At 55.4% G+C, this 19843-nt stretch overlaps 2 protein-coding genes and 2 long non-coding RNA genes across 5 annotated transcripts; 2 read left to right on the top strand and 2 right to left on the bottom strand.

Moving 5' to 3' along the window:
- Nucleotides 1-6626, bottom strand: NOL12 (nucleolar protein 12). Of its 2 annotated transcripts, XM_037068143.1 has the most exons (6): nt 6471-6626; nt 4861-4966; nt 4543-4591; nt 3641-3783; nt 2427-2524; nt 1-1975 (listed from the first exon to the last, which is right to left on the bottom strand). In XM_037068143.1, exons 1-6 carry the CDS (start codon nt 6551-6553, stop codon nt 1810-1812), a joined length of 645 nt encoding a protein of 214 aa, XP_036924038.1. In that variant the 5' UTR covers nt 6554-6626; the 3' UTR covers nt 1-1809. The 2 variants fall into 2 exon arrangements, with proteins under 2 accessions (XP_036924038.1, XP_036924039.1); XM_037068144.1 differs by lacking the exon at nt 2427-2524.
- Nucleotides 6627-6632: 6 nt separating this feature from the next.
- LOC119002310 (uncharacterized) lies at nt 6633-7801 on the top strand. The gene is made up of 2 exons (XR_005069724.1): nt 6633-6780; nt 7143-7801. It is a non-coding gene; the product is annotated as an uncharacterized LOC119002310 (long non-coding RNA).
- Nucleotides 7802-11879: 4078 nt separating this feature from the next.
- On the bottom strand, nt 11880-15039 carry LGALS1 (galectin 1). Its single transcript, XM_037068345.1, has 4 exons — nt 14933-15039; nt 13682-13761; nt 12390-12561; nt 11880-12082 (listed from the first exon to the last, which is right to left on the bottom strand). The coding sequence occupies exons 1-4, from the start codon at nt 14939-14941 to the stop codon at nt 11936-11938; spliced, it is 408 nt and encodes a 135-aa protein (XP_036924240.1). The 5' UTR covers nt 14942-15039; the 3' UTR covers nt 11880-11935.
- A 1373-nt stretch (nt 15040-16412) lies between these two features.
- LOC119002511 (uncharacterized) lies at nt 16413-18964 on the top strand. Its single transcript, XR_005069753.1, has 2 exons — nt 16413-16678; nt 18395-18964. It is a non-coding gene; the product is annotated as an uncharacterized LOC119002511 (long non-coding RNA).
- Nucleotides 18965-19843: the final 879 nt, after the last annotated feature.

Below are 19843 nucleotides of genomic sequence, written 5' to 3'. Positions count from 1 at the left end.
GTTTTCACCACTACCGACCCGAGGCCTGGCAACACCGCCACACTCAATGTCCTTGGTCTGCTGGAAGAACTAGTGGCACACCCAGAGTGACGTCAAATACTAACAAGCACTATAAACCACAGACGTGAGTTGTAAAGGGCCCTGTGTCACTGGGCATGGGAGGAGACCCAGGTCAGATGTCTTAGCAGGCGCAGCAGCCGAACATACATGGAAGGCACACCAGAGAATGCCAGGTGCTATGGGAACAGGTTCATGCGCATGGGCTCATTTCAGCCTTGTATGCACAGCCCTAAGCGGTAGTTATCTTCTGTCATCCTAGCAGGGGGAAATAGACCCAGAGAAGTCAGCACGGGGAGCAGCTCAGTGGTCCAGTGGCAGAGCCAAGATGCAAACCTGAAGCCCGCTGTGTGCACTGACCCCCAGGCCCCGCTCCATTCCTGCTCACAGGGGCCTGAGAGGGCAAGGCTCACTCACACTCAGCTCTCCTGGGCTGGGTTCCAGAACCGCCTAGAGCCTGGTAATGAGCTCTTCCCTGGATGGAGGCAATCGAGTGGTACGAGTCATGTCACCCAAACACGGGGTGTGTGTGTGGGACAACTGGAAGGCAGCACAAAGAACAGGTGGAAGGAGCTGAGAAACCAGTTCACAAGGCCTCCTGGCCATAAGTCTGGGCTTTGCATTCCCATGCCTAGGTGTGGCCTTCAGACCCGCATCAGCCATCACCAGGATTCAGGCAGGTCTTGATGGTGACATGGGAAAGCACCTGCCCATCCCCAGGCACAGCCTAATAGAGCCACCGTTCCTGAGTCCACCCGGTGTGGGGGGAGGGAGGCTGCTCCTGGAAGGGCCTCCACAGGAAGAGCGGGAAAGACCTGTGGCTGCGCTCCCACCACACAACTCCCCAGTCCACTAGACCACCTCTTGCACTATTCCTGAACTTCGTTGGGCTCGACAGCACATTGTACTCCACATCCCGTCCTAGTGTTAAGGCCCAACATGGTTTCCCCAAGCAGCGTGCAAATATGAAATCCCTGTGCCCTAACTCAGAGTCAGAGGAAGCAGCAAACAGCCAGCGGGGAGTCCGACTGTGCTCCAGAACAGCGCTCTGGCTGCCCCCTATAGCACTGTGCCTATGTCTCCAAGGTGGGTTCTGCCAAGGACCTTTTCTGGTCAGGGGTACAGCAGTGTGTGAGGCAGGTCACTAATAAGCTGGGACAAGGGAGGGACAAAGCCGGTTTTCATCAGCTCTGAAGCCAAACCTGAAGAACTGAAAGGAGTGTGGAGGAGTGGCAGCCTTGCAGAACATGAGCCAGACTCCTGGGGGGTCTGCTTGGAAAGGACCATACTTTCAGGCAAGACGCATTTCCTTTAAGAAAGGTTAATCACTCCTCGCACCTGGGAGCTGCTGGAAGCCCGGCCAGCTGCCCCAGCTTGAGGAGGGGCCCAGAGCTGATGTTGCCTTTTCCGACCCACAGGGAAAACTGCTGCAGGGTGAGGATGCATCCAACTACCTGGCCATGCCCACCTCCCCAGAAGCCTACCCCTGGCATATGGCACCAGGGCCAGGGACAAACAAACCACACTGTGCTTAGTTTTGTAAACCTGATGAAGGCCCCATGGGGTATACATTTGGGAGGACGCTCCAAATTTGGCCCTGTAGGTTTCTCCTGAGGGAGGGTAGTTCTCAGCTGCCTGCTACTTCCGAGGTAAAAGCCCCAGGCCTCCACGCAGGCTAGGCTGTGGCGACAGCCAAGAGGAGACAGGACCGGTCCTTGCAGCTCAGGCCGGGGCCTGGCCTGGTTCTCTGGCTCACTCTCCGCTGTGCTGGGCTTTGCCAGTTAGCCGGCGGCGCTGGGTCTTGCTGGTACGAGTGGCGCTTGGGGGCTTCTTGGTAGAGTCCTGGGCCCGTCGTGGGTGTTTCCTCTTGACTTTTTTGTGACTGTGTGCGTGCAACGATGCTGTGAGAGAGGAAATCCTGTGGAAGGGTGGAAGGCTAGTGAGGCTAGGGCCTCAGCTTACCCTGCGGAACAGGCATGAGTGAAAGGTTGTGTTGGGGGTGACCGATGGCCCGGCTTGTGAAGGGGAGTTGGGACAAGCCCCAAATACTGGGGGTACCAAGTCCATTCCAAAGGCAGCCTGTTTTGACCCCAGAAGGCCTGCCTGCTCCTTAGCCCATAGACAGAAAGGGCCTTACCTCCCACCCCTCGACACAAAGGACACCCAGGGTCAGCCATTCTTGGGGGTGGGGGTGAGGGACAGTAATGAGGAGCTAAGAACCATGTGACAGGCAAAGCAAAGGGCTACTCTGGGCCCCACACCTCCCCCACGCCACCCCGTACAAGCCAGCAGGAGACGGCTCTGCAGACTGGGTCATCAGTGCCAGCCACGCAGAGCGGGCTCAGAGGGGAGAAGAGGCCACGGCTCACCGCTGGGATAACAGGGGGTCCCTGGACTTCCTGGGGAAGGCTCTGGTCAGCTTCTCCACGGTTGACACCTCCTCCTCAGACCCGGGCCCAGCCCCTTGCTAAAGAACCATGGGACAAAGACTGTCAGAGAGTGGTAGACTGGGAGGCCTGGGCTATCACAGCTCTGTAGAGTGGGGTCACGATCCGCAGCCTCCCAGGCCTGGGCCGGGGCTCAGGGAAGGCCGAGTGCGCACTGGAGCAGGGACTGCGCAGAGAGATGCGTTCGTTTTGAGCCCCCCCCTGCCTCGGCTTTCCACTCAACACTCACAGACAGGAAAACTCTAAAATGGGGACGAGGCTCGTCTTTGCATCCAACCTTTCAGAAGACGGAGCACACAACAGAAGGTGCAGGTAGCGTGGGACAGAACGGTAGCCCCCAGCACACTACAGTCCAGGGCGGGAAATGTGACTGACCTTGTGACTGTGTGTACACAGCACACGCACAGAAACTCACATACAGCCCAGACGGACACAGCGCTAACTGAAACAAACGTACCGTGATGCTTCCCAGTACCTTCAACAGTAATTCTCTTTCTCTTTTTATCCTTACCTGAGGACATTTTCATTTGCTTTTTAAGAGAGAGAGAGAGGAAGACAGAGAAATATCGGTGTGAGAGAAGCATCAAACAGATGCCTCCACATGCACCAGACTGGGGACCTGCACGGGAACCAGGGTAAACCTGAAACCTAGATATGCACCCTGACTGGACTTCGAACCCCCAACCCCTCGGTCACGGGGCAACGCTCCAACCACTGAGCGACACAGCCAGGACTATTTCTCTCTCTCTTAAAAATTCCGGTTGAAGCCTGCTGGTAACTCCCACCCCGTAAGTTGAAATCTCACTGTCAGTACACACAGACGTGATCACGGTAAACGGCCACGTTAAATGCTTCTCGTTGGTTCACCACATTTGACCTCCCAGCAATCGCATGAGGCAGGCGCTACCCTCAGCGAACTTCAGTTTACCAACGAAGGGAAGAGGAAAGAAAGAGACGCCCAAGCTGCCACGGCCGCACGGTGCTCTAAGTGCTCCGTGAGCAAGGATTTTGTCCAGACACAGAAGGGAAAGAGCTGCTTGCACTGGAATCTCCATGACATGGACCAGCATTCAGCAATCACGGACAAGCCAGAATGCCCATGTCCCTTCTTCCCCAGGGGTGGGAGTGACACTCACCTCAGGTGGGGGCAGCCCGAGCAGCCGGGCCCCAGAGAGGTCCAGGTCACTGATGGTAGTCACGGTGACCGTGTGGTTGGGGTGGTCATACTGCACAGACTCTGTCTTTGCTGTCACCAGCCGGTCCAGTTCATCAGCCTCCTCTGCGCAGAGTGGACACAGAACTGGGCCTCAGCCCCAGGGCACAAGTAACCAGGCTCTAGCCCCTCCCCATCCTGAACTGCAATGGCCCTTGCTACTCTATGGAGAGCATCCAGAAAGTCACTGCCTCCAGAGCCTGACCTGCCAATAAATGTTGTAAATGATCCAACTGTCCTTTTGTGTGCCAGGGAAACCTCAGACCACCTGCCCCCACCTAAGACGAGTCCGGTGTGGCACTGGGAGCGGCAGCTGCCTCAGAAACCAGGCTGCCTGCACAGGGTCGGGTTTTTTTTTTAAAGCTTTTATTTATTTATTTTTAGAGAGAGGGAAAGGGAGGGAGAAGAGAGGGGAACATCGATGTATGAGAAATAAATCAATATATGAGAGATACATCAATCAGTTTCTTCTAGCTCGCCCCCAACTGGGGACCTGGCCCAGAACCCAGGCATGTGACTTGACTAGAATTGAACCAGCGACCTTTCAGCTTGCAGGCCAGCACTTAGTCCACTGAGTCACACCAGCCAGGGCTACTCAGGATCAGTTTACCAAGAGGTTTGGGCCTCCTCCTTGTCTCTGATCCACTCATATTTAGAAGTGTACCCAAGGCCCATTCCATGACCTCCCAGGTCATCTGCAAGACCCTCGAGTTAAGGAAGTCAGCTTCCTTGTAGCCCCTACACCCCTACCCTCCCACTTACCAAGGGATAAACAAACCCAGGCCTGTTGGCCATTCTCCAGGTCAGGCCAAGGATGGGACTTACCCAGTGCCTCCTCTCTCTCTGCCAACATCTTCAAGTATTCCTGGTGGCGCTGAAACCAGAAGGGAAAGGAACAGTGAGTATGACGGCCTTCCAAGCGCACCTCAGGAAGGGGCTTTGCCCACTCCAGGGCAAGTGAGTGAAAGACCAAGAGATTCCATCTTAAACCACCCCTAGACCTGGGCCCAGTGTCTCTCCCTGTGCAAACTGCTTCCCAGGCCTGCTCACACCTCCCCTCATCCCTGCAGGCCCTCCACTTAGACCATCCAAGGCTGTAAGTCCCCTAAGGGTCAGAGACTCTCCTGCCCTCCCCCTCTGCACCTCCTCCCGGAGCTTCCTCTGTTCGTGCTTGAGCCGCTGCTTCATCTCTTCTATGGCTGCCTTCTTCCGCTCCACCTTCCTCTTGTGGAAACCTGTCAGGTACTCCCTGCAGGAAAGAGGCAAGGGAGAGACAGAAAGGAGAGCTCCCAAAACAGCTCAACTGCACTCACGATGTGCCAGGCACGGTTCCTAAACGTGCACACATTAGCTCATGTGGTCCTCACAAGGAGTGGGCCGAAAGACAAAGCCAGTGCCATTTGCTATCATGGCACCATTTGCCAAGCAGGCCTATGGTCTTGTTAAACATAACTGCCATTTTACTCTTCCGAACGTATGTCCCCAGGACTGAAAATTGCCGGAAAGCAAGAACAGAACGTGACTAACCATCACCCCAGGCAAAAGATAACATCGGAGCAAAGTGCAGCTTACCCAAAACCAGTGGAAACCTGTGTGGCAGCGCCCCTATCAGCCCAGGGGCCACACAACAGCAACACCCACCCTTTTACAATCCAGTTATAATCCAACCAAAGCTCAATACCCTCACCCCTCAGTGCTGGTGTCTCTCTCCACAGTGCCCTTTTCTCCTCCTGAAAGGTTAATAAAACTTTGCTCTCTGACTTTCCTTCTTTGTGAATTCTTTTATAGCCTGCATCATCCACCACCCTAGCAGTAGTACCAATCCGTTTTACAGATGGGGCCACCGAGGCACATGGAGGCTAGGTTACCTGCCCACAGAGTGTGAGGTTACAAAAATGAGGGAGGTGCTGCCTCTTTCTACCCACTACTCTCCAGGGCTCTCAGCTTGGAGCAACAGGGCAGGTAATAGGCATAAGTTGTGGGCCTTTGAACCTAGAACAGGTGAGGCCTCTTTTATGCTGCTGAATTCCATTCCCCAGTGCATCAAGCCCCTTCCAGTAGGACTTTCAAGGCCACCTCTATCCAGACCTCTACACTTTCTGCTGGACCAACACCGCATCTTCCCTGGGACACCTGCACCCGAAGCCATCTGTGTAGGGCCTGTGGATGCCCTCCCATTTCCCTTCCTCCCCCTGTCTATCTGATCTCAGCCCCTTCTCAGTCCTGTAGTACTGACGGTACCCATTTCCATCCATTCCGGGCTCCAACACTAACTAGGTTTTTCGCCGGCCCACCATGGTATGCTACCATGGGAGTAAATTCTGGTGAATGGATAAATGAACTTAAGCCTTTCATTTCATTCATCATTTATCACCAACAGCTGGGAGTACTACGTGCGGGGAAGCTGGCCTGAACTAGAGAGGTCGAAATCACGGCTATCAGACCCAAACTCCCAGCTCTCCAGCTGCGCACACAGAAGGACCACGGTGAGGAGGGGGGCCCACGGTGAGTAGGGGGGGGCCAGAGAGAAAAGGGGGTCCCAGAGAGAAAAGGGGGTCGGGGCGGACGATTCCACTACACATGATAGGGGTCGAAAGCGGCCGCTTCCATTCCACGAGAGGGAGTCTAAGAGGAGCTCCAGACCAGGCGAAGAGGGCGGGGCCGGAAGAGCCCTCGCGTGAGCGTGCGCGCCCGAACCTGTCGTAGGCTTTGCCGGGCAGCTGGGGCGGATGCGGCCCAGCCTTAGCACTCACCGCCGTTTCTCCTCGTCGAAGCTGAGGACGAGCCGCGGGCGTCGGTTGTCGCCATCTCGCTTCTTCTTCTTGTTGCGGCCCATAACTGTGAGGCCTGGGCGGTGCTTGTTTCCCCTCTCCTAAGGTACTTCCGGTGCAGCGTTTTCGGTCTTCCGGGCGCGCCTCCCAATTGTACCTCGCACTTCCGCTCACCAGGCCCAGTTTTTTAAAGGGACCGCCAGTCCGTCACCTCACCCCTTCTCTCTGGGTGCAACTAGCAATTCTCTGCCCGGCGACCCCCAGTCCCATCCCTTCTTCTAAGAGAGCAACGGTGAGAGCGAGTCCCCGCGGTCCTAGTGCCTAGCACGACACCTGGTCCCACTTTTGATTCTGTTAATTTGGTGGCCTTCTCCAAGGTCACGTTTCTGGAAGCAAACTACCTGGATTAGAATTCTGGTATCCCAATTACAGCTGTGTAGTGCTGGACCAGTTGCCTTTGCTGTGTCTGAATTATCCTGTTTGTAAAATGGAGATAATTACAGTGACTTCGTAAGGCAGCGGTTTATAAACCGGCATCCACCCGGATCCCCTGGAGGGCTTCCTGAAACCCAGATCGCTTGGCACCGCCCCAGAGTTTCTGATTCAGCAGGTCTGGAGTGAGCCCCAGAATTTGCATTTCTAACACGTTTTTAGGTGATGCTGATGTTGCTGGTCCACGGACCAGACTTTGAGAACATGATTGTGAAGAATAAATGAGTCATGTAACGTGTTTCCTGCACAAGCTATCTTCTCGTTCTGTGCCTCAGTTTCCCCAATTGTGGAATGGGGTGTAATAACTCACTCTCTACTGAAAATGAGGGCACTAATGTGAAGGCGTTCAGTGAAACAACACCAGAAGGGGAATTTTAGTAACTGGGGTTGCATGCCTGAGTCTCTCTGTGAACAAGAACTTACACGGAGCCATGTTAAAATGGAGCCGGAGCTGCCACCCTGGAGGGACTGCCTTATGCCGCAACTCTTCCGAATGTTAAAACAGGGCAAAATGACATCCTGACCGGGCCTCAGCAACCTTGTTTCCCAAAGAACTGTTTGCAAAGAAAAGAAGAAAGCAGTTATCAGGACTAAGGGAATGATGACCAGTAAACTGAAAATTTTAAGCATTTAGCATCTCTGTGTTATGTTACCCTTACCAATGAAATGCCTTCCTCTTACTGATGTAATTCTTCCCCCTCCCAATCTCAGGAATAACCCATGCCTTTGTTTTCTAGCAGAATATTTGGGCTTCTGCCTGAATTAATGCTTCTTGAAGAGCTATCCTTAATAGTCTCAAATAAATGCTTGTTTGCCTGTTACTTTGAAAGGCCCTTTTATTCTTAGGTCGGTATTCTATTCTCTGCTTATCTGTGCTGGGTGGACCTGCAAGGTCAATGGTCATCACATACTAGGGAGTGATACCTCTGCAGAAGCAGCTCCGGAGGCTGCAGGAGTTCAGGGTTGGCTCCTCCAGGGTGGAGCGCTGCCCGGAGTAGGCGACCCCTGAGCTGGCCGAGGGCGGGAATGACAGAGGAATAAAAGACTCTTAGAACCCAACCCTCTCCTTTGATAAGTGACTGAATCCCAGAGAGCAAGTAAACATACATGGAACGAGTGCCTCCTGAGTGCCAGGCACACAAAGGGAACAGAACTACATCATCTCCGAGGGGGGAAGTGACTTGTCCAGGGTTACACTGCTACTCTGTGGCAAAGCTGGGACTTGAACTTGGTTCACTGGCTTCATGGCCCAGCATCCTGGGCCACTGGCCAGAGGGACAACTCCTCCAGTATCTAGCATGGCCCCTTTGCGGGGCAAGATGCAGACCCTAAAGCCCTGGCCAGGTAGCTCAGTTGGCTTGAGCACCATCCCCATACACCAAGGTTGTGGGTGGGTTTGACCTCTGGTCAGGGCACATACAAGAAAGCAACCCGTGGATGCATAAATAAGTGGAACAAAAAAATGATTCTCTCTTCCCCTCCCTGTCTAAAAATCAGTTCAATAAATAAACAAGATGTAGACCCTGATTTTTTTTAAAGATTTTATTCATTTATCTCCAGAGGGGAAGGGAAGGAGAGAGGGAGAGAAACATCAATGTACGGTTGCCTCTGGTGCGTCCCCCGCCAGGAACTGGCCCGCAACCCAGGCATGCATGCGCCCCAACTAGGAACTGAACTGTGATTGTATGGTTTGCAGACCTGCGCTCAATCCACTGAGCCACACCAGCCAGGACTAGACCCTGAATTTTGAAGGAGCCAGGCACATAGGTGCATCTCTCCATGAGTGTTGAACCCATTCATCAAGGGCCCTCTGCCTCGGGCATTCCATGTTGGTGCTGAGAGGGTTATCGTCAAACCCAGGACACAGCAGGGGTTGCCTGAATGGTGGGGCTTCAGGGAGATGAACAGTTGCCTCTTTGACCCTCTGTTGCCTGCTGGTCATGCCCTGGTGTCCCCTTTGCCATCCCTTCTCCGGGTAGGAGCATTGCCCTGACTACAGTCATGTCCCCACACCAAAGATACCCAGAGAGCCACCTCCTACAGCTGGACTGCCTCCTGTGAGTCCCAGGCACTGGGTCTCAAGACAACTGCCTGCTGTTTCCCAGGCCCTACCTGCCCTGCTCCCCCCCCCCCCACCGCCAGACTGGCTGTAGGTGGAAAGTTATGGGTTTGCTACCGGACTTGATAAATTATAATCCTTCCTGGGCCTCTTTCCTCTGCATGGTTCACTCGTCTGCCTGTTTGCCTGTTCCTTTGAAAGTGCGGAAGAATGTTCTCAGGGCCACTCATGGATGATCTCCGTCCTCGCAGTCTCTTTGTGAGGTTGGTGCTGCTTCATCCCCATTATACAGGTGAGGAATTGGGGGCTCAGAGAGGGGAAGTGATGTGACCAAAGACCCCCGGTTAGTGAGTGGTGTGCAGACCCATTCCCTGACCGCCACCCTGGATGTGGAGTGGTTCTGCCCTTGGGAGCTTCCGGCCTGGTTCAGAGATGGATGGAAGGACGGACTGCATCAGGAGACAGCTGCTTGTGCGGGGCCTTGTGTGGGGAAGTCTGTGCAGGGGGCATTTGGAGCCCACCCAGCCCGAGCCACCGGCCCACACGGGGCTCAGAAAGGCCTCGTCTGCCCCGCTCCCCGTGCAGAGTGAAGCCCGCCACCTCTGGTGGGGGCTTTTGCTCCAGACTCTTCTTGGGCAGTTTCAGGTCCCCTTGTCCCAGAAGGAGACAAGGACGCGGCAACCTCACCCAGATTCAAAAAGCTCGAGAACCCTTTGCCACAGTGCGAGGTCCAAAACATCCAGCGCCCTTTTTGGCATTATTTTTGAAATTTTTGTGTTTCTTGAGCACCTGCCATGTGCCAGACACAGGAAGAGATGGTGCATTCTCTTAGTCGAAATGATAAAGATGATGAGCAAAAAGAATTTTCCCGTTTACTTAGCTTTTTACACAATTATCTTTTTTGAGGTGTGAGCCCCACTTTACTGGGGCTCAGAGAGACTTGGTCACCGCCCAAGGTCACACTGGCACTGAGAGCGAGTGCTGAGGGCAGAGCCCAGGTGGGCTCCGGCCAGAGTGCTCTTGAACTTCTCTGGACTTACTTTTATAGGCTTTTTGTTTTATGTGTTTATTTTTATGAGAACAACATGTATCAGTGACAGTAGTTTCATAGACTTTTAAAAGCAGATTTTATTTACTTATTTTCAGAGATCGGGGAAGGGAAGGAGAAAGAGGGAGAGAGACATCAATCAGCCGCCTCTCGTGATGCGGATGTGTGCCCTGACTGGGACTCAAACTGCGACCTTCTGCTTTGTGGAATGACACCCGCCCAACTGAGCCACACCAGTCAGGGCTCACACACTCCTGATGCACTGTGAGTTTTAAAAGAGGCACAGGAGCCCTGGCCAGGGAGCTCAGCTGGTTAGAGCATCGTCCCAATACTCCAAAGTTGTGGGTTTGAGGGAATATACAAGAATCAACCACCGAATGCGTAAATGAATAAATAAATGGAACAACAAATTGATTTTCTCTCTCTCCTTCCGGGCTGTCTCTAAACTCAATTTTTTTAAAAAAAGGTGAAGGACACCAACATTTACAGAGCCCTTACTATGTGCCACGTGCCATGGGTTCTTCTATATTATCTCAGTTAATCCTTGCAACAACCCCATGGGGTAGGTACTAGTATCAATGCAGTTTGATAGGCGAAGAAACTGAGAGGTTCAGAGAGGTTGAGTAACTGGTCTGAGGGCAAACAGCGATAGAGCTGGGGTTCAAACACAGGTCTAATTCTGAGCCGTTTCCTTCCTCCATATGCACTGATTTCGTTCTTATCTTTCCCGGGCTTTCCTCTGGCTCGGTGTAGTCCTGTTTCTAGTGTATAGTGGGTTTCAGCCACTTTAGGGAGAATCAATGTGGGTGGACTCTTGCCAGAGAGAGGCGGTTGATGGGACACTTCCCACAATGTCCAGCAGAGGGCATCCCTCCACAGCCAGATTTCCAGCCAAAGCTTCTCTCTTGAGTGGTGAGTTAGGAGACATAGGAAAGCCTGGAGGCTGGGTGTGGCTCACAGGAGCCCCTGCCAGTGTGTTCCATCCTCCTCGACCCTCTTTTGGACGTGTGCTCCCTAGGGGATGCACTGAGGTGCGAATCTTCCACCCAAGAGTGTCCAGGTGTAAATAATAGCCCCCACTTTATAGATGAGGAAGGTTGGGGACGGAAGAGACCTGCCCGGGGTCCCGTGGCTGCTGGCTGTCCTGGGCAGTGAGGTTGTCCAAGCTCCCATCCCAAGGCTCAGCTGAGTCTGGTACAGACCAGGGCATCATGTTGCCACTCAGAACCTCACTTTCTCCCCTTCAAACAGGGGCAGTGGCAGGGAGGAGAAACCACTCTCAGGTGTTCGCCAGGTGTCATGAACTACACTGGGCCTCCTTCACACACCTCACTTATTCCTCACAACAGGCTACGTGCCACCAGTCCCTTCAGGCAGGTAACTGAGGCTCAGGCCAGTTACAATGCACACACGGCCAAACAGCTGGCAGCCCTGCCCCTCCATCGGAGCTAGCTCCGTCTGGTTCATAGAAATAAGTGGTGCCAGTAACTCTTTTGGTTGCGCTGCCCTGACACCCTGGCATGGATTGCTCTGGCCTTCCCTCTACCCCCCCCCCCCCCCCCCCGTTTCACTTATTCAACATCTTTCGAACAGCTACTGTGTGTTGGGCTCACGTGGCTGGGAGCTGTTTGAGGGCAGTGACTAGTCGCCAAGCCCCTACTGGGTACTGAGCTCTCTTCTTGGCCCCTGAGGACTCAGAGGAAGATGTCACTGTCATACAGCGTCAGGGAAGTGAACAGAAGTGAAGGGGCAGAGCCTGCGGTAGCTGGTAGAACTGACACTCACACACAAATGAGGCTGATTCAGAGGCAGCTGCCTTTATTGGGGGCTATAGGTTGTCGGCTGGCTTCATTCAAAGGTCAGACACTTGAGCTTGAAGTCACCATGTGTTTCCAAGAAATTGATGGTATCCACGTTGTGGCGGTTAGGGAACTTGAATGTGTGTCCATCTGGCAGCTTGATGGTCAGGTCCGCTTCTTCAAGGGTGATGCACACCTTGGGGGCAGGGAAGGGCAGTGAGCATTGGTCCCCTGGGGGGGAGCCTCAGGACAGCCACTGCCAGGGCCCCCCTCCCCTGGAGCCCTTTCTTCCCAGAGCCCTGACAGCCCTTCTACGTGGGCGAGGCCGATGAGGTTGGGGACGCGATGAGGTTGGGCGATGAGGTTGGGGACGCGTTGACACAGCGGGTGAGGGAGGGCGGGGATATGGCAGGGAGGAAGGGACAGAGGGGACCCAGGTCTCTAGACACCAAGCCCAGCTCTCCTCCAACCCACCTAGTACCCTGCCCCGCTCCCCAACCCACCTCTATGACACTTCCAGGCTTGAAAGGGAAGACAGTGTCCCGAAGCTCCGTCTCCCACACCCCCGCCTTCTTGCTGTTATAGATGAGTTTGTTGACGTCCCCGAATACTTTGAAGCGAGGATTGAAGTGCAGGCTCAGGTTGTTGTCATCTTTGCCGAGGTTCACCGTGAAGCTAGGGGTGACAGACGGGAGGGACTGAGGCCTCCACGGCCAGCTGTAGCCCCCTCAGACTAACCAGTCTGCACTATTCAGGGTGGCATCTACTTGGGAGAGCTCATTGAGCTGGGAGGCAAGAAACCTGACTTTAGCTCCTGGCCCTGCCCCATCCTTGCTGTGTCCCTGTCCCTCTCTGAGTCTCAGTTGCCGCATGTCCACAGTGGGGGCTGCACAGGAGGATCTGTATGGGTCTCGCTGTGCTGACAGCCAAGACTCTCGTGGACAGTCGTTTGTGTTCCAGCCCCTTTGGGCAAGGTCAGAGACTCCGGATGGTGACCTCTGGGAGAGCAAGGGTTCTGTGTCTGCCTTGTATGTCTTTGTAGCCCCAATAACTGTGGGACGAAGGAAGGAATCCTAACACATTTGCTACGTGGAGGTAACAGCAATCCTAGCCCCTGAGGATTTGTTGAGAATGAAATGAATAATGCACAGAGGGGTCTGGCATTTTGATAAGGTTGGCCTACTGCCTCCTCCTCCTCTCTGAGAGATCCAGCATCTCACACCCTCCACACAGCCCTGTCCCCAGGTTTTGGCTTACTGATTAACAAACTGAGGCTCAAAGCTATGGGCTGACTAGTCCAAGGTTGGTCACATGGCTGTTGAGAAAATAGGCCGGCTGGCTGAAGGATGAGTTAAGGAAGGACCAAAGGAATGAAAGGTTGAGCGAGTGAACAAACCAGGCAAGAGGGACCTCAGAGGGACAGGGTTGGGCGTGATACCCCCTCCCATTCTTCCCCTCCACTCCCCTGGCAGCCTCAGGTCCCGCCCAAGCCAGGAGGTGGGGGCCGGCCTCGGAGGGCAATGGAAGCACAGCTGGTTTAGTTTAAGAGGCTCCAGCAGGGAGGGGAGGGAAGCGACAGTGATGGTAGGGGCTTCCAGACCCTGCGGAGGAAGTGACTCATCCTGAAAACGCAGTCGGCAGCAGCCACAGTAAATCCCCACCCCCACCCCCCAGCTGCCGGAGAGTAAGGGAGGAGTGGGACCTGGCCGGCCACCCGGCCACCGGACTTCCCCTCGGACCCGAGGGCTCCGAGCCCCACATGTTGAAGCCCGACATCCTGCCTTGGCCTTCTTACCTTTTGGCGTCAGCGGCCACCTCGCCCTGCACTCGAATGCACCCCCCAGGTTTGAGGTTCACGTTGTGGGCCACCAGACCCTGTACAGACAAGACCCCACGCAGGCGGTTTAGAGGGTGCAGTGCCCGTGGTTGTGGGGGTGGGGTCGTCTCCTCCCTGGGTCCTCTGACCTGGCCAAGCCCTGGGGAACCCAGGGCAAGTTCCCACCTTTCTTTCCCTGTGTAGCCCTGGGCAAGTCCCTGCTCCCAACCTGGCCAGTTTCCTATCTGTAACAGGACTGAGGTTCTACAGGCTAAGTTCAGAAGTTTTTGCGGTTCAGCTTGGAGATTTTGGATTCAGGGCGCCTTACTGCCTCCTATAACAATGGAGAGAATCAGACTCCTTTTGAGGAAGGGAGTGGTGGGAAAAAAGGTGAATGATGGTCCATTCATCTCTCTGCTGGAGAGGAAGGGGACCAGAGCTGGAAGGAGACACCCTAGTGTCCCCTTGAAGCCCCTCTGCAGAGAGAGGTAGAGACTGGAGATGAAATCCATGGAGCAGGACCAGGCCCCTCCACAGAAGGGAGGCTGGCATTGGCCGGACTCTGCAGCGTGGCCGGCTGGAGGTTAAGATTGAATGCACAGCTTACCTAGGAGTGAGTGGTTCCTTCTGCCAGACACTTGAACCCGTTCCCCCAGGGCCTGAGGAGGACTCTGTCTCCTGCCTCCGTTAGCAGAAGTTTCTACCACCCCCACCAGCCCAGCCTGGACAGAACCATCCTCCATCCCTAACCCTTTCCAGGCAGCCTATCAGGTCCTAGCAGCTTTTCACAGCCTCTAGAGCAGAGGGTGAGTGCCCTGGCCCCATGACTGGGGACAGCTGCACGGGAGAGGGGGCAGGAGGCTCTTTAGGGTGGAGGAGAGGAGGAAGGGACTACGGCCTGAGCGCCAGCAAAGCGCCTGCCACCCTCCTCAAGCGGGACACACCCTTTCCACTCAGATTTTTCAAAGAGCGGCAGAATGTCAGACCATGGTAGAAATAACTGCTGTCAGACCCCAGAGGAAGCCAGAAAGTTCTTAAGCCAGAGAAAGCCTTGGGGGACCATGGTGCCTACCCCCATCTTAGAGATGTAGTCACTAAGGCCCAGAAAACAGAAGGTACTTGCCCAAGGCCACACCCTCAGGACTAGAACCAGATCTGCATCTGCCCACACTCTCCTCAGCTGCCTGCCCCACACCACCCTGAGCCCAGGGGCAGGGTCCCCACACTCACACCAGTCATGACTGAGGACAGGGGGTCACTCCTGGGGGTGCAGAACCAGCTGTCTGAAGACGCCTCCAGAGAGAGGAGTGATGGGCCCTTTTAACAGGACCAGACCCCAGTGAGTCCCGCCCCTGGAAGCTCAGCCAATTGTAAGTCAGCACAGGCCCAGAGATCATTGCGGGCGGAGTCCATGGACTTTTGAAGCCAGTTCGGAGCAGAACTGACCAATAGATTAGTGACCTTCTCCCCGACCCTCCAGGCTCCACCTCTCATTCCCCTTCGTCCCTCCCACACCCCCATTAAAAAAAAAAAAAAAAAAAAACCCTGCTGGGCTGAGGCAGGAACTGCAAAAAGCCAATGGAAAATAGTTTGAGGATGAGTTAGGCCCAGAAGTTGGTGGGAAGGGGCTTAGGGCCAGAGGCTGAGCTCAGGGGTACCCAGGGAAGACCGCTGAGGGGGTTCAGGCTCCTTCAGGGAATTAGAGGTGGGGTTCCTGAAGCTGCACCCTGACGGGGCCAGGGAGTGACTCCCTCTGTGGGTCTCCACAGAGGGCCCAGGGCCCCGTGCAGCCACCACAAAGCCCGGGCCCCACCCAGGCCTCCCCTGGAAGCAGGGATCGTGGCATTTCTCACTGAGGCTAAAGAAAGGCTGGGCCGAGTGCCAAGTCTGAGGCTGTGGCCAGGGTTCAGGGCTGAGGCCTTGGCCCCCCTGAGGGACCTGCTGGGGATCTTCCGAGAGCCCCTACATGACAGCCTCTGGCCCATCTGAGAGGGTCAGGCCCGGGAGGGGCCCAGGCTGAGCCAGGCCATGGGGGGTTAGGGCTCCTGCTTTGCACACTCCCATCCACTGTCCTGTCCATCTCTCTCTCCGAGGCTACTCAGAGACTCATCTTCCCCCATTTGTGTGGCAGCTGTTTAACTGAACAGCTACTATGTGCCTGGCCCAGAGCTGCTCTGAGAGAATTCAATGATGAAACCTTCCCAGTCCCTGCTCTCAGGCAGCGCACTGTTAGAGCAGAATGTGGCCATGGACCTCACGAAGGAACGACGTGATGCTGGCTCTCAGCAGGGGTCACAGGCAGCACTGTGGTGGGAGGGACGCTGTCCCACTTGTGAAGGTGGGTCTCACAGCATGGGCAAAGCAGGGGACTGGCATCCGAGGTGGAGCGGAAGCTCTGGAGTGAGGAGGCACAGATTGGGGAGGAGTGGGTATGGCTTGGAGTTTGGGGTGTGCTGGGGAAAGATGGGGCATGAGGCTGGGCAGCCAACAGTGCCCGGATCAGGAAAGGCCTCATGGAGGGGCCAGGACATTGTTTTATCTGAGGGTGCTGGGGAGCCACAGAAGGTTATAGGGAAGGTGAGTACTGGGGCCAGATTCGGGCTTCAGGGAAGATCACGGTAGCAACAGAGTTGGGGGTGAGTTGGAGCAGTGCTCCCTTTACACTCGGAACCAGGTGGGGAGGAGGGTGTGGGGAGCTTGGGGCGAAGGGGAGGCTCACCAGGGAAGTTGTCAATGGGCCCTGCATCCCCACATCACTGTCTTCCTTCCGAAATTTCAGCACCAAAGAGGAAAGATGTGGACCAAGAGTGACCCACGTCGGGAGGTCAGAGCAGCACGCCCACCCTGCTCTCCATTGCCTGCCCAGCCCACCACAGGTCGCCTTCCTCCAGATGGCTGAAGCCATCCTGGCACAGGAGGACTGGGGAGTATATGGGATGACAAGGAGCCCAGCGAGGAGGCAGGGCCACACCCACAGTGAGCCCTTTCCCCCTCTTCCCAGAATAAGCAGACTGCCTCGGAAAAAACCACAGCAGCTATACTTTTTCCTGCAGGGCCTTCCCCAAACCTCCACCTGGGGTGGGGGTGGGGGCGCATAACTCCACCTCCTTTCCACTGTGCTTCCCCTCCACAGGCCACAGGCGCCCTCTCTGCCTGATCAGGGAATCCGGGCATTTCAGGAGGAGGCCTAAGCCAAGGACAGAGGTACTTCGGGCACGGCCCTCACCCAACTGCTGTCAGCAGGCCTGGCCAGCGGTTCCAGCTCCGTGGTTAGGCTCTTGGGGCCCTGAGTGCTGCTTCTCCATTCTCTCCCCCAACCCGAAGACACGCCCGGCACCAGGGAGTGTTTGCCGTTGCATGTGGGGCCACTTTACTCCTCGTGGGCATCTGGCCAGCCAAGGCCTAGCAGAGAGATGTGTGGCGTGGTGAGTAGGACCCTGGAGAGGCCCCTTTGAGAGTCTGGAGACGTGGGTGCTGGTCCTAGTCCTCCCAAGGCGTCCTGGCAAGTCCCTTCTCTCCGTGTGCCTCAGTCGCGCCGTCCGGGTGTCGGTGAAACCCTGCTCTTCCGCACCAGGTCGGCACAGGGCGGCGTTCTGATCTAAACAGGTGTTTTTTTCATAGTCTCAGAAGGTCTTAGCTTCTTTTCCCAGGCTGTCTACTGTCCTGGGGTCAATGCCTCTGGAAGGTTCCTCTGCCCCCACCTCACCCCCATCGGTTCCCCCTCCCCGAGGCTGAGGCAGGGAGTCTCTCCAGGTCCCAGTGTCCCCTATAACAGGGACTGAGGTTTTCCTGGGGACAGGGACAGGGTGCATTGTATGGTGGCGCCCACTTATCTGCCAGGCCCTGTGCCCGGCGCCTTGCTTTCATACATGATCTCATTTCATCTCCACCTCACCCCATCTCTTCTCATCTAGCAGCTGGGATGAGCTGCACAGGGACGCTGCCAGGGCCCTGAAATGAAGGCCCTGTTAGAGTCGGGGAGAGAAAGGCAAGTCCTGGGGTGGACGGAGGCTGCCTGGCTCTGACTGTGGCCGAGTCCTTGACCTCTCTGAACCTGCTTCCGGGCCTGGAAAGTGGGAGATTTACCCAGTCAATCACCAGCTGGCTACGGGAGTCCACGCGTGATGTGAGAGGGGGTCTGCATTACTTCTCTCTTCTGCACCTTCCCAGGCCAAGGCCCCTCTACCCCTGGGCCTCCTTGTTCAGCAGTCTGGGATTCCGCCATCCTCAGGGCCTGCCCTGCGGGCTGGACCTTGCCTGCGGCAGGAGATGAGCTCAGCTTGTCCAGGGCCCTGCGGCCCTTCCCAGCCTGCCCTGCGGCCCTTCCCAGCCTGCCCTGCCCTTGTGAAGGCTGGGCCTCCTCCAGGTGGCAGGGGTGGAGAGGGCTTCTGTCTGGGCCCACTGAAACACCACTCCCAGCCCCTGCCCACCTGGCTGGCCCAGGTGGGGAAAGTGCGGTGACTAGAGCCAGGCGTCCTGGAAGTCGGAGCAGGCAGGGACCCCAGGTGCTGCTCCAGGTGAGAATGTAGCAACCAGCCAGGGTGGTAGCAGCTCGACCAAGTTCACATAGGAAGCTGGAGCTGGTCCATCTGCTGAGCCAAGGAAAGAACGCTGTGGGCCTGGCATACCTGGACCTCAAACAATGATTTTTGTTTGTTTTTTTAATAAAGACTTTTATTTCTTTATTTTTAGAGAGAGGGGGAAGGGAGGGAGGAAGAGAGGGAGAGAAACATCAGTAGGTTGCCTCTAACACACCCACTATGGGGGAACCTGGGCGGAAACCCAGGCATGTGCCCTGACTGGGGATTGAACTGGTGCACTTTCGGTTCGCAGGTGGGCACTCAGTTCACTGCGCCGCAGCAGCCAGGGCGATGGTCTTTTCTGGATCCTGCTACATGAAGTGTGGAAAGGACTGGTGTGGGGGCAGAGAACTCCACTCCCCCACAGCACCCCCTCTTCAGGTATTTTCCAGCCGGTTTGTGCAGCAGGAGCCTACCCCTCCCCATGCCCCCGCACCTTGCTCATCCATTCTCACCCCCTTGCCTTTGCTTGTGCTGCTCCTCTCGACCAGGCAGCCACCTCCCCAAACACGGTGGATGCCTGCCACTTTCCCCTTCCCAGCTGGTGTCCGTCCCCACCTCTGATCACAGGCCCTGACTTGCCTTTGGTGAACCACCCCCTTTCACATGAGGCCCAGCTGGGGCCAGGCCTGTCATTCGTTAGCCCTCCGGGGCTCAGGCATGAGTCTTTTCAGGTTTTTTTTTTAAGTTTTCTTTTGTCATAATTATAGACTTATAGGCAGCTAAGAGCTTTTTAAGAGCCTAGAAAATAAATATTTGAGAACTGAAAGAAAAAAAAGTATTGGCTTCCAAATTGTAAAACTGCAAAACTGGAATTAATAAATGTTTACTGTGCTCCAGAGAGTTCCGGGCAGGAAGGATGCAGGTGCAGGGAGGCCTGCCCCAAGGCACATCCCGATGAGGATGCCAGGGGTGGAGAATGGAGAGAGAACCTTAGAAGCAGCAAGAGAGAAGCAGCTGATTACTTGCAGGGGAGCGTCCCATAAGACCGTCAGCTGATCTCTCAAAGGAGACTCTGCAGGCTGGAAGGACTGGCAGGAAATACTTGGAGTCAAGAAAAGCAGGAACCTACAGCCAGGATTGCTCTACCCAGCAAAGATATCATTTGAGACTTCTGGTCAAGATGGAGGCAGGGGTAGACACACTCTGCCTCCTTGCGAAACCATGAGAAGGAGCCCAGCTAACCTCAAAACAAGCAACACCCGGAACTGCCAGAAAGTCGAACTGTATGGAAGTCTGACAGCCAAGGGTTTAAAGAAGCCACATTCATCCAGATGGGGCGGAGTAGTGCAGCCAGGTAGCTGGGGTGGAGAGGACGCTGCCTGGTGGCAGCGGTGAGGGGGCAGTGGTGTGTGGGGTGGGCGGTCCCACATTCACATATGGCGGATAAAAATCAGGAGGGACACCTTGGGAGCGGCTGATCCCAGCCCCAGGCCAGACCACCGAGCCTAGGGTTCCAGGACCAGGGAAATAAATCCCCATAACTTCTGGCTGTTAAAACCAGTGGGGGTTGGGACAGCAGAAGAACCAGCCAGTCTCTCAGGACAGTGTGTTTAAAGGG

The sequence above is a fragment of the Sturnira hondurensis genome, unplaced genomic scaffold (assembly GCF_014824575.4).
Source record: "Sturnira hondurensis isolate 20B ecotype Veracruz unplaced genomic scaffold, ASM1482457v3 Scaffold0017436, whole genome shotgun sequence".
Classification (NCBI taxonomy): domain Eukaryota; kingdom Metazoa; phylum Chordata; class Mammalia; order Chiroptera; family Phyllostomidae; genus Sturnira; species Sturnira hondurensis.
The sequence above is the reverse complement of the archived record's forward strand: the minus strand, read 5'-3'. Positions and strand labels throughout refer to the sequence as shown.